The 14,089-nt window shown below is 35.2% G+C and overlaps 3 protein-coding genes across 4 annotated transcripts; 2 read left to right on the top strand and 1 right to left on the bottom strand.

Moving 5' to 3' along the window:
* Positions 1-460: 460 nt before the first annotated feature.
* UPP (uracil phosphoribosyltransferase) lies at positions 461-5,632 on the bottom strand. 2 transcript variants are annotated; one of them, XM_023689364.2, is made up of 12 exons: positions 5,403-5,632; positions 5,228-5,320; positions 4,934-5,012; positions 4,231-4,289; positions 3,927-4,004; positions 3,655-3,736; positions 3,433-3,481; positions 3,011-3,072; positions 1,325-1,392; positions 1,029-1,084; positions 900-947; positions 461-797 (listed from the first exon to the last, which is right to left on the bottom strand). In XM_023689364.2, exons 1-12 carry the CDS (start codon positions 5,547-5,549, stop codon positions 746-748), a joined length of 873 nt encoding a protein of 290 aa, XP_023545132.1. In that variant the 5' UTR covers positions 5,550-5,632; the 3' UTR covers positions 461-745. The 2 variants fall into 2 exon arrangements, with proteins under 2 accessions (XP_023545132.1, XP_023545133.1); XM_023689365.2 differs by having other exon boundaries at positions 5,228-5,306; positions 5,403-5,545.
* Positions 5,633-6,722: 1,090 nt separating this feature from the next.
* Positions 6,723-7,688, top strand: LOC111804523 (protein VACUOLELESS GAMETOPHYTES-like). The gene has a single exon (XM_023689363.2). The coding sequence runs from the start codon at positions 6,738-6,740 to the stop codon at positions 7,626-7,628; it is 891 nt and encodes a 296-aa protein (XP_023545131.1). The 5' UTR covers positions 6,723-6,737; the 3' UTR covers positions 7,629-7,688.
* A 3,930-nt stretch (positions 7,689-11,618) lies between these two features.
* On the top strand, positions 11,619-12,736 carry LOC111803731 (uncharacterized). The gene has a single exon (XM_023688256.2). It carries the CDS (start codon positions 11,619-11,621, stop codon positions 12,510-12,512), a length of 894 nt encoding a protein of 297 aa, XP_023544024.1. The 3' UTR covers positions 12,513-12,736.
* The last annotated feature ends 1,353 nt before the right edge of the window (positions 12,737-14,089 follow it).

Raw genomic sequence — 14,089 nt, 5'->3', positions numbered from 1 at the left:
GAAAATAATATTATGCTCAATTATCCTCCAACACAGACATTTTGTTCAATAATAAACGACCAAGAAAGTACAACCAACATTTAATAGGTCAATGAATCGCTTCTGTCCCTCAAATATTCCGAAGTCAACCGATCTAACCAGATTATTTTAACAAAAAAAGTGTTCAAAAAATTAAGGATTTTGTTTGATTCATTGCAGCAGCTGAGAGGTGATCGGAGATCATCGAAGGCAATGACTGAATGGCCCATTTTTCTTATTTGGTGTTTTGAAGGTAATTCTATGCGGTTGGTGGGAAGTACACCAGAATTAGATGAACAGCCGAGGTCCTGTTTATGGTGACGACGGAACAATTTTCAGCGGGAGAGGAGGGTATGACAGTGGTGGTGGTGGAGGTGGTGGCAGTGGAGGTTGAACTGGCTATTGACCATGCAAGAAAGTAAAGGATATGTAAAGATTATACTTACAGGAACTAGATGGTAAAGATTTCAGAAACCATAACAAAATCCAAGCGTTGCAAATAACCATATTAGTTTAGAAGAACACAACTACAACTAAAATCGATGGAGGAGGGAGGAAAGATTAAGTCCATAAATATAGCTTTTCCCCTAATTCTCCTATACTGACTCTTTCATTGCCGTGACATTCAGAAATTATCATTTGATTTATACGCAATCTTACAATCGCCATATAATCTCAAGTAGATCATTACCAAGCAACAGAATTTCTGATGCTCAATGAAACAGTTTCATGTGCCAAAGCTGCGATCGCCAGCATCTCCAAGTCCAGGAATTATAAACCTGCAAACAACCCATTAGTCAACCTCTGTACTGTGCGCAAGATTTGTTCATACTTTCAAACTGCTAAACATCAAGACTTGATCATTTGGTAATAAAACAAACCCTTTTTCGTTAACTGTCGGGTCAATAATCCCGGTGTATACATGTAGCCTGAAGATCACAAACGTCCAAGGATTAGTGGAAGACTTTTGACTTTGTTTTAAGATTGAATCAAATAGAACAGGTGATTACCCTGGAAACTTCTCGCTGAGCTTTTTTAGAGCGGGAGGTGCAGCAACAGCAGATATCTGCGATATGACAATCCAATTTTAGTATATAATGGACTTCAGAACTTCAGATATTCACAGTGAACGGATTGAAAGTTGAATATGATTAAAGGAGACTTATTTAGATGGCCATCATCAAGGACACACAATATCCAAAATTATTGACTACTGCTGCAGTGTAAAACCATGACGCATTGATTTTTTGATAGTTAATACCCAAAAAACTTGACACGAAAGCAAGAGATCCGCTAATTTCAATACCACTTTTATTTGCTTGTTGTCAATTCCACGTTCCTTTATGAGATCAAGAGCTGCCACAACTGTGCCACCTAAAATTATGATACCCAGAAAAACATATTAAAGTAAATAAAATAACTGCCCAATTCACCGTTATATTAAATGATGATTCCCGTATACATTAACTTGACACACAAGTGCAAGTTACATGGATGCTATAACATTCTCAAACAACATAGTTTCTAAATGAGGTCATGACAGGAATGACAAGAGAGTAAAGAAAGGGGAACAAGTAATACTAGAACAACAGGCAAAGGATAAAAAGTTCAATTATACAGAGATCAGAACTTTCTATCAATCGAATCACTACCAAGCAATGAACTTAAACTGGCCCAAGCAAATAACCATCAATTGGCCCAACTTTCAGAGCTATGAATTTAAACTGCGGTGGCAAAACATATACGGTCTATGAGCTTTACAGTACCAATTGTTGTTGGCTCAAGTAGTTGTCTCGTGGAATAAGTCAAGTACACATCGACTAAGCTAAGCAACCATGATTATCCAAAGTATAATCATGGTTGCTATAACATTCTCAAACAACATAGTTTCTAAATGAGGTCATGACAGGAATGACAAGAGAGTAAAGAAAGGGGAACAAGTAATACTAGAACAACAGGCAAAGGATAAAAAGTTCAATTATACAGAGATCAGAACTTTCTATCAATCGAATCACTACCAAGCAATGAACTTAAACTGGCCCAAGCAAATAACCATCAATTGGCCCAACTTTCAGAGCTATGAATTTAAACTGCGGTGGCAAAACATATACGGTCTATGAGCTTTACAGTACCAATTGTTGTTGGCTCAAGTAGTTGTCTCGTGGAATAAGTCAAGTACACATCGACTAAGCTAAGCAACCATGATTATCCAAAGTATAATCATGGTTGCTATAACATTCTCAAACAACATAGTTTCTAAATGAGGTCATGACAGGAATGACAAGAGAGTAAAGAAAGGGGAACAAGTAATACTAGAACAACAGGCAAAGGATAAAAAGTTCAATTATACAGAGATCAGAACTTTCTATCAATCGAATCACTACCAAGCAATGAACTTAAACTGGCCCAAGCAAATAACCATCAATTGGCCCAACTTTCAGAGCTATGAATTTAAACTGCGGTGGCAAAACATATACGGTCTATGAGCTTTACAGTACCAATTGTTGTTGGCTCAAGTAGTTGTCTCGTGGAATAAGTCAAGTACACATCGACTAAGCTAAGCAACCATGATTATCCAAAGTATAATCATGGTTGCTATAACATTCTCAAACAACATAGTTTCTAAATGAGGTCATGACAGGAATGACAAGAGAGTAAAGAAAGGGGAACAAGTAATACTAGAACGACAGGCAAAGGATAAAAAGTTCAATTATACAGAGATCAGAACTTTCTATCAATCGAATCACTACCAAGCAATGAACTTAAACTGGCCCAAGCAAATAACCATCAATTGGCCCAACTTTCAGAGCTATGAATTTAAACTGCGGTGGCAAAACATATACGGTCTATGAGCTTTACAGTACCAATTGTTGTTGGCTCAAGTAGTTGTCTCGTGGAATAAGTCAAGTACACATCGACTAAGCTAAGCAACCATGATTATCCAAAGTATGAAAAAGAAAAAAGGAGCTCCATTAATTAGTATAGTACAAACCTGTTGCAAGCATGGGATCAACCACAAAAATTCGAGAACCTTCAGGAAAATTTTCAGGTAACCTGTCAAAACAACATAAAATGAAATTGTGAAGAGTTAATATACTCTTGTGCATAGCTCAAGAAGTCAAGGCATCATATCCTCAAACAAAACATCAAAGGTTTGAATCCTCATCCCAATATGTTGGAACTCAAAAAAAAATACGGAGAGAAAAGGACTGGTATGGTATTCCGAACCTCATTATTCATCTAGAGCTTTATTAGTAAAACAAGGGAAAGTTGACACTGCTTTACCTCAGGGTCGTAGAACAGAGATGACCATAAGAAGTAAAAATTTTAATAATACGTAGAGAAAAAGCATGAAAAATGCAACAAACAAGTGTCATTAACAAAGTAATATTTATAATGACTTGGAAAGCTCACTTGTTAAGATATATAGTTGGTTGAAGAGTCTCCTCGTCCCTGCTTATCCCTTTAATTTGAAAGAAAATATGAAATTAAAAGGGATGAAAATTGAGATCATATCGACTTAACTAAATAAATTGATTAAAAATATACAAGGTAAATAAACAAAATTACAACACGCCAGTCTTCACATGAATATCTTTTCTGATCAGAACATCGGCATTATCCTACTGTCCTTACCAAGATGGTACATTTTTGTTGCAGGCAATACAGATGATGCGTATTCTGCAAGAGCTAGACCAGCTCTGAGGATGGGAATTATCTGAAAAGGCAAAGTCAAATGAACAATTTTAGGCTATAATGCACGAAATTCCACCGAAATAAAATGGCAAAACTGTATTGCTGTCCTTTTCTTTCCTTTTTGTGGTAGGGGATGGCGGCAACAAACTGGAAGTATAAACATTAATCAATAGGCCAGAACAAGAGTAGTGGGGAAAAAAAAGAAGTCTAACCGCCACAGGCTCTCTTGGATCGACGAACTCAACTGAAGCAACACCCATGGGTGACTGTATCTCCCCTGTTACAGTAGGCTGATAGGGATAGGACCACAAATTTGTAAGTAAATACAAATATAAACTAAAACTGACATTTATTTGAATAAGACTTGAAGATTTGTTCTTCTCTCATCAGAACAGTTTTATATTACATGAATACAAAAATAATAATAATAGTTATTTTTATTTATCTAAGCATTTAATGGTTTCACTTTACTAAGGAAGGCTCTAATGCAATGTTCCAAGTAGTATAAGAACTAACCAACCAATCCCTTGAAGCTTCATAAATAAGCAGTCTTCCTAGCTCTGCCATTGCATTTTCTGCAATAAATAAAGCATAAATATCCTCCACAAATTATTGATGGCATAGCCAAAAAGCGAAAGCTTACTAGAGAAAACTGCCTTCCACTACTCAAATACACAACTCGACTATCGCAGTCATCCTACAGTTTTTCAATTGAAAACTTCACCTCTGGAGTTTTTCTCATGGCTCAGAAATGAAAATAGTTATTGACAAATTTAACAAAGACAGGAAAGACGAGATGATAAGGAATCACTACAAGGGAAAATAAGATTCGGATTGCCTTGTTGATCAAATATCTCAAGGCAATAACACCCTTATTTGAGATTCGAATCCCTCTACAAACAAGATTGATCATGTCAAACTTGAATGATTCTAAATATATAACCTAAACTACGTAGAATTGCAAAAAAAAACTTAGCCCTAATGTTAAGAAATCACTCTAAGGGGAAGTAAAATTCGGATTACCTTGTTGATCTAATATCTTAAGGCAAAAACACTATGTTTGAGATTCAAATCACTCCACAAGTCAGATCGATATGTGAAGCTTGAATAATTCTAAACATGCAACCTAAACTACATATAATTGCAAAGTACAAGTGTTCTTTTTACTACCTCTACAGTAGTATAAGAAAACATCTTTAAGAACTACATCAATACTCACTAAAAATGGGGCAAGGAGTTTGTTCATTCCTCAAAACTGAAACCCAGTGCTTGATCAACGGATGAGGAGGAACATAAACCTGTAAATCCATCGACTACACTTAATTAACAATTAATTAAAAAAACGAATTAAATCGTTCCAGTTAATCCAATCACCAGTGTAAAACTATAAGTTTCACATTTTACAAAATTCTGATCAGTAACTTACGAATTTTCCTACAACCTATAGCAATAAGCCTCACATTAAGCGAAACAGAAAAATGCAAAGTAAGATAAAGAGTAAGGAAGTACTAACGAGCATTCTATCATCTGAAACAGGCTTGGGTTCCGTGGCCATGTGAGCGTTCATGGCAACAAAGCTTCGGCGCCGGATTCTGGAATAGGATAACTAATGGTAAAACAAAGATTGGAGATAAATAAGTACCAAGTTTGGGAGAATCGGGGAGGCGACAAAAGGGAAGAGGCGTTACCTTATTGGAATTGAGAAGAGATGGAAAAGGAGAAAGTAATTGAGGAGGAGGAGGAGGAGGATTAGGGTTTTGGAGGGACCAAGTGGGGCCAAGGCGCGGTGTGCCGGAAGAACACCGGTGAGGAAGATTTATGCGGCACAAAGCCATTCGTGGAAGTAATGATAATGAGTCCAGGATTCGATTTCCTGCGCTCTTAGCGGAGATGCAGTCTCAGATTCTGCGTTCCACTTTTCAAATATAAAATATATTTTTAAAAGAATAATAATCTCTGTTCTACCACTAACCAACGGTCGTGGGCCTCACCCAGTCGTTTCTATTGGGCCTCGATTCAATCTAAGGCCCAATTAGAAACTTATCATTGCTAACGAAGATACACATTTGAATACTACATAATAAACATTTCATTCAAAATCATCCTATCTTAATTTTAAAATATATATTCTTTTTCTTGGAGGATCAAATCCCACCTCGACTAATTTAGGGAATGATCATGAGTTTATAATCAATAAATACTATCTAGCGTTTTGGGGAGGCACAAAGCAAAGCCATGAGAGCTTATACTCAAAGTAGACAATATCATACCACTGGAGAGTTGTGTTCGTCTAACACTTTTTTATCTAAATCATAGAGTATTTTTAAAATACTATTAAATATTTCAAGGCATTTTAAAAATAGAATACTAAATGTTTTCATCCAAAACTATCTATAAATGTATAAAATTGAAGGGTATTTTTAAAACACTATTAAAAATTTTAAGGCATTTTAAAAATAGAATACTGACCGTTTTCATCCAAAACTACAGATAAATGTATAAAATTGAAGGGTACTATTAAAAAATTTAAAAATTTAAAAATATTTTTGAGAGAAAGTATAAAATCTACCGATATTTTTATTAATTTAATCTAAAAAAATTGATTTTTTTTTATAAAGACTTTACATTTTTATATAGATTAAATTCACACGTTTTAAAATATTGAAGAGGTCAAAGTAAAGGCTTAAAGTAATATAACTCCTTATTATTAACATATTTTATATTTAAAAAAGTTGTATAATTAATATAGTATATTATATTAACCTATTTCAATTTGATAAATATAAATTCAATTTATAACATGAGTATAGGTTTTTTTAATATGAATATGCATTTAAAATTAAAAATTTAGATATTATTACATTAAAATTTTCAAATATAATTAATATTTTTATTATGATGGCAACTTGCTAGTCAACCAAAAGTAGCAAGTCAACAAAATAATAAGAGACGCTAAATTAAAAAAAACGCGTTCTCCTCCGCCTTTAATATCTCCTCTGCTCTTCTCTGATACCCAAACCACGATGGCTCCGGTGCCGAACCAAACCAAGTTCCATTTCACACATCCAAACCACCCTTTGCTGTATCACTCCGACAGCCACCACGATTACATCTGCGATGCCTGCAAAACCCCCGGTTCCGGCAGCCGGTTCCGATGCCATTCCTGCAATTTCGATCTCCACGAATACTGCGCCGATTGCCCCGACAAACTCTCCTCATCCATCCACCACAACCACCACCTCACTCTGGTTCTCCGTAAGCCCAGCGGCGCTCGCCTGAACGAGCGAATCTGCGACGTTTGTCGGGACCCGGTTGAGGGGCTGTTCTACCGGTGCAAAGACTGCGATTTCGACGCCCACCCACTCTGCACCCAACTCCCTAAAGAGCTCCGCCATGTGGCCGACAACAAACATTCTCTCAAGCTCCAGAAGCTTCCGTACGGTAGCTGCTCTGTTTGCAAACAGGGCTGTTCTTCTCTTTGGGTGTACGGATGCGAGATCTGTAGAGTCAATATCCATCTTGACTGCTTGATTGGACCGGACGTATCGCCGCCGAGTCAGACAACGTCTCGTGGGATACGGCCGTCGTGGACAGCCGGGCCGCCTCCGTTTCCTGGCGGCGATTTTCCGTGGAATAGTGGGGGATTTCCGTACGGTAATTATGGAATGGGAGGGCATAATGGGGTTTATGGCTACGCCGCCCCTTACAGCGTTCCCGATTACCATTTTATGTATCCAAATTATGGATTTGTGCACAGTAATGGGAATCATCAGACGAGTGAAGCAGTAAATGCAGCTCAGCCGCCGCCGTCGGCTAGTGGGGGAAAGCCTGGAAAGTCAATGTTTGCTCTAGTGGGTAGACTGACAGTTGGCGTGATGTCTAGTGTTATTTTTGGTTTCCCTATTGGCTTTTAATCGGATTTCGATTATTGTAACTGGAAATTGAAATATATTGCTTTTTTAATTCAATTCAAATTCGAGCTTATTCCAATAAAAATACGTCAATTATTATCACAAAAACTTATAAATTACTACTTTAAGTAATTCATTGTCCCTATTAAACTCAGAATCCAGACAAAATAATAATAATAATAATAAAGCAAAAACAAATAAAAATAAAATAAAATTGTTTATGTAATTTTTGTTATCTAACTAATTTGTTAATTAATACTTTGGAATTAATCAGATTTTTATCTATTTCTCTTTTCTACTAAGATTCTTCTTATTTAAATTAATAAAATTTTACTACTTTTCTTATAATACCCTTAAATATTTTTTAAAAATTAAAAAAAAAATTACTCTTGATATTGGCTTTAGTTAATATTTTATTTCGAAAACACTCGTATTCTTTCGATAGTATTTCAAAAATATCATTAAACCTTACAAAAACAAAAAATTAATACCCTTCCATTTTTGTTTAAAACAAATTTTACTAGGTTAAAAAATGCCAATAAAATTTCAAACTTTTAATGTTATTTTGTTGAATTTATGAGTGTTTTTTAGACGTGGTATTATTAACTGTAGATGTATTTTTTTAAAAAAAATTAAAATTTAAAGATATTTAATAAATCTTCTAAAAATTTAAGTATATTTTTTAAAGCGTTAGAGGGGTATTTTAAAACTCAAGTTTAAAAATATTTTTGAAATAAAATATTAACTATTTTCCATCGAAATGAAAGGTAATTTTAAACTTTTTTATGAAAGTTTAGAAATACTTTAAAGATTTTTTAAAAAATTTAAGAGTATTATTATTATTTTTTTTTTTTTTTTTTGCAAATTTAAAAATATTTTTTTTAGAGAAAATATCAAAACTATTTAAAATTATTTTTTCAATTAACATACATTAAAATGGTACGTTTTGAAATCTTATCGAATAAGTAACCATCTAGGCAAGGTGTATTTATATATAATTATTTGGGCTTAAACTTTCACCTCAATAAATTTGAATGTCAGTCAAATGACTCGAAATGAACACGGCAATGTACAAATTCAACTTGAGAGTGATGTGCATGGATTCTATTTCATTCATGGTTTTATAGGGAAATATATATATAAGAAAACAACAACATCTAACAGTGACCAGCAACAATAAATCAAAGGATTTTTTTTTTTTAAATAAAGACCCTAAAAGTCTTGGTCTTTGCCAAAACCAACGAGAGCCATATAAGCAAGAGTGCTCCCCAAGCAAGAGAGGCGCTATTTTTGTCTCCTTTTGTGGGTACTGATCGAGAGAAATGGCTGATGCCCATCCAAACCATCCTCCGACGATGCATACCTCCTCCGACTACCCCCACGAACTCTCCTCCTTCCTCCACCGCCACCCACTCGCTCACATGATCCGCAACCCCCATGTTCCCTCTCGAACACATCGGGTATGCGACGTGTGCTGCGAATCCATCCACGCCAATTTCTACCACTGCAAGGACTGCCACTTCCACGTCCACCCACTTTGCACCCACCTCCCCAGCAGCCTCCGCCACGTTATTGACCCCAACCATAAGCTCTTCCTCCACAAGCTCTCCTCTGCCCGCTGCTCTGTTTGTAAAGCTGATTGTTCTTCTCTCTGGGTCTACGGCTGCAGCGCTTGTAAAGTCAACATCCATCTCAAATGCCTTCGAAAGCCCTTCGGTTCGCGGGAGAACGCCCACCGGCCATCTGGGTCACGTGGGATGCACCACCATGCACCGCCGCCGTGGGCGACGTGGCCACCTCCTAACCACGGTGGTTTTCCCGGTTGGGGATACCCGAATTACCAAATTGGGTATCCCGGACCTGTTCAATTTGCACACAACAATCATCATCCGCCGAGCTTGGGATCGATGTTTGGGAGTACGATGTTTTCTCTGGTTGAGAATTTGGCGATTGGTGCTTTGTCTGATTTTATTTTCGGTTCCGTTGGTTTTTAATCCTTCAATTTCTGATGGTGTTCTGTTCATCGTCCCCACTTGAATAATATAATCAAATGTTTGTAGTGTATATACAACAATTGGGTTCATTTTGTACTTCTCTTTTAATTGATTGATTAAAAAGATTGATTGGGATGATGTGATATAGGAAATTATTTGAAGAGACAACAATAATGGACGAGAGTGACACCAAAATTATGAAATTCTACTTCCCAAAAGAATGAGAATCTCTCTGGAAATTTCTAAATGAAAAAACAACCATATGTGTTAGTTGTGAGTTTGAAGCCATTATAAATGGTATAAGAGCTAGTCATTGAAGGATGTGCCAGCGAATACTTTACGTCCCTAAACGAGATGGATTGTGAGATAGTCACTGGACGGTGTACTAAATGACACCGAGTTGCCAAAGAAAACGCTAGGACCTTAAGAGGGGGTGAATTGTGAAATGGTTATCGAGCAGTGTGCCAACTCAACAAGGACGCTAAGGGATGGATTGTGAGGTAGTCATCACGCATTGTGCCAGCTCAGCAAGAACGCTAGCTCCTAAGAAGTAGATTATGAGATAACCTCTATAGGGGAAGCTTTTTAAGCCCAACATTCTTTTTAGAAAACAAATTTAAAAAAAAAAATGGGTTTGAAAACTCAAAACATTTTGCTTTTGTACCTTATAATAAAATTAGACGATGAGAATTTACGATTATATCCTTTGGACACGTGAATATTCAAGGTTATTCTTAAAAGAAGGCTAATTAGGTCTTAATTTCCTTATTTGATTTCAATTAATATTTAATAACTATTTAATTTTATTAAACTTTTTTTTTCTTAATTTTGAATTTTTAATGAAATTATAAAAATAAAAATGAGTTATTAAAAACTATTTTTAAAAAAAGTGGAAAATAATTATGGTGATTACAAGAATGAGCCCCAACATTTTTTACTTTCCGGGAAATTGCTCAGAGACTTGTTATTTTGTCGTGTCATATCTTAGGCTGTATTTATGTCCTAGTTGATTCAAAAGAGCCACCGTTATTGACTTTCTATAAATAATAATATAAATATTAATATAATGTCCAATACAACTCTCATAAATTAATTTAATATAACTCAAAAACAATAATAAAAATATTAATTTTATAACAAGTTCGAAAACAACTTGTCGTATGATATTTTCTTAAATCCACTTTAGATCTATTTTAATAATATAATAAAAAAAAATTAATGTTTTTTTATATATAAAAAAGTAAGAATTTGTCGCCTAATCAATTTTTATGTCTTTTTTTGCATCTTATATTTATTCATATAAAACAAGGTCGACTTAGTACATAGATGAATATAAATAATAATTATTAGTTGTTTTGTCCATAAGACATTTAGTTATTTCTATTTGTGCGAACCATTTTGAAAAAATAAAAATAAAAATAAGATCAAAAACTTATATCCAATCAACTCTCGGGTTCATCTTTCTAACTATCTTATCCAATTAGACACTCAAAGTGTGATGGGATCTGTTAGGAATCAGAACTTTCCACAATGGTATGATATTGTCCTACTCTAGGCTTCCCCAAAAGCCTCATACCAATGGAGATAGTATTCCTCGCTTATAAATACATAATCATTCCCTAAATTAGCGAATGTGGGACTCACTCCCAACAATCCTCAACATGATCCATCTTCGCCAGCTGAATATTACTTGTACGGAATCTAAGGTTGTTCGACCACATACGCTACTTGCGCGTGCATGTTCAATCGTCTGCAACACAAATGACTTATCTATACACTAAGCCAAGTCATTTGACTCGACCTCGCGTTGACCGTGCCTGTTGTCTATGTGTTACACTTGGTTTAGACACTACGAGTTGAGTTAAAAAAAGTATTGGGGTTTAATTAATTTGTAAGTGAACAAGAGGATGGTGGTGGAAGTAAAATGCATACACAAAACGCGTTGTTGTCTCTATAAATGCTTCCCACTCAATGTGTGTTATCACAAATAGACACAGAAATGGCTGCATTGACCAAGAATCTCAACCCCCACTTCTCCCATGTCCATCCAAACCACCATCTCATTCACAACACAACCGACCAAGCCAATTACATCTGCCACGCCTGCAAAACCACCGGTTTCGGCGACAGATTCCAATGCCACGTCTGCATCGCCGAAATCCACGTGTACTGCGCTAATTGCCCCCACCAACTCTCCTCCTCCTTCCACAGCCACCCACTCTCTCTCATTCTCTCTAAACCCCAAACCCATCACCGGACGACGACCATCTGTGACATTTGCCGTGAATCCATCGACGGCGTGTCCTACCGTTGCAGCCACTGCGACTTTGATGTTCACCCACTTTGTACTCAGCTGCCGGAGAAGGTTCGCCACGTCATCGACGACTACCATAGCTTGAGGCTCCAGAAATCGTCGTTTGGGAATTGTGGGGTTTGTGGAATTGATTGTTGTTCTTTGTGGGTGTACGGATGCGATGGTTGTAGAGTCAACGTACATATCAAATGTCTTCGGAAGTCGTACGGTCCAAAGAAGAGCAGCGGGACACGTGGGATACCACATGCTCCACCGCCGTCGACGGCGGAGAAGCCTCATTTTAATGGTGGATTTCCGCCTGGTTATGGAGGGAATTATTATTATGGGTATGGATTCCCTTGGGGTGTTCCGAATTCTTATTATGGGTATCCTGGATATCCATTTCCATACAATAATAATATCCCCAATTATCCGCCATATCATGGTGGAGAACATGGGCATGGGCATGGGCATGGACATGGATCTTCATCGTCGTCGTCAAATTGGGGATCACTGTTCGGGACTACAATGTTTTCTCTGATTGGAAATATAGCTTCAGGTGCTATCAATGGTATTCTTTTCGGATCCATTGGTTTTTAACAATTTATCCCTCGTCTTTAATTTTGAAGTGACTCCAATCCAGCTTACTTGTTCGTAAACTTTTAAAATATCTAATGTATGTGTAAATTTTCGATTTATGTCTTAGAAAGTTTCCCGATATCGTTAGATGGAACCAAATCGAATCAAGTCTCATAAATTAAAGGGGAATTGTTTGGATCCGCCTATCAACATTCAAGAATTCATGAGCTTATTTTATTACATCAAAGTTTGGGTCAAACTTGAGTCGGGGTTTGACCAAATATTAACTCTTTTAATCATAAGTTCATGGGGCTAGCTCGATGTGTGAATCCATGATCGAATATGATTTAAAATGGTTGGTTCAATCTTTAAAATAGTGATCCATATTCAATCCAATGAGTGAATAGGTTGGATTGAGCTAAACTAGTTAAACTTTAACTTTAAGTCGAGCTTGACTCGAATTGAGTTAGACTTGGCTAGTTTTGACTCGGCAGGTATAGAGTTTTAAAAATTAAATTAGCATATTAGATATTAAATTGAATTTTATGTGTAATGAGACTTTATAAAATTTAAATAATCTAATTAAACATAAAATATTAAAGAAAGAGGAAAAGAAAAGAATTTTTAGATTATATAATTAGATGTTATCTATATATTAAATGAAATGAAGATTATACCAAACTTTTAAGAATAAATTAATATAAAGAACAAATTACCCAGATTAGAACTATAATTTGATAATAACGTAAGCGAAACAAAACTAAGTCAAAGTCTTTATTTAATCACAAGTTGGTAAACTAAAGTCAACTAAAGAACCCATGAATCATGCCTTTACATTTAGCAAATTTTTTTTTTTTTTTTTTTTTTTTTTACAGAAGTCCTATGAATTGAAATAAAAATTTTCATATTTTTTTAAAAATTAATATTAAAATGGTAACAATGATTATTGATTATTGATTATGTTTCTTAAAATATAAAATAAATACATAAATGTATCCATAATTAATTATTTTATATATATCATGTAATATTAATGTCACATTATGAGCAATTAATCTTCATTTAGTTTTAGATGGTTACAAATTTGGGATAGTTGATAATCAGAGTTATGGTATTTTTTAATATATTTTAAGGTTTATTTACTTAGTGGTTAATTGTCGTCATAAAGTATACATAGTGGTTAATTATGGTCATAAAAAATACGAAAGCTACAAGTCTTGGAAAGCTTCGTGAAGATTAAGAATTTTCATTTTGAGGATATAGAAAGTTGTATGTTATCTTGTATGGTAGCTCGAAAAAAATGTAATAAAAGGAGCATTTGGGTTTTCCATTAGCTAATGACTAAGTTTATTTGCAATTCTATATAATTTGGTCGTGGAGTAATTCGAATCTTAAACAAGTGTTTTTGGTTAAGATATTTGATGAAAAAGGTAATATGAATTAAGTATTTTTTTATCATTTTAAATTGCATGTTTAGAATTAAGATAGACATGATCGATTCTAGAGTGATACGAATCTAAAACAAATGTTCTTGAGATATTGGATCAACAACGTCATCTGAGTCTTACTTTTTTTTTTGGTAGTCAAAGGAAAAAAAG

The sequence above is a fragment of the Cucurbita pepo genome, chromosome 10 (genome assembly GCF_057944985.1).
Source record: "Cucurbita pepo subsp. pepo isolate OVF chromosome 10, ASM5794498v1, whole genome shotgun sequence".
Lineage (NCBI taxonomy): Eukaryota > Viridiplantae > Streptophyta > Magnoliopsida > Cucurbitales > Cucurbitaceae > Cucurbita > Cucurbita pepo.
The sequence above is the reverse complement of the archived record's forward strand: the minus strand, read 5'-3'. Positions and strand labels throughout refer to the sequence as shown.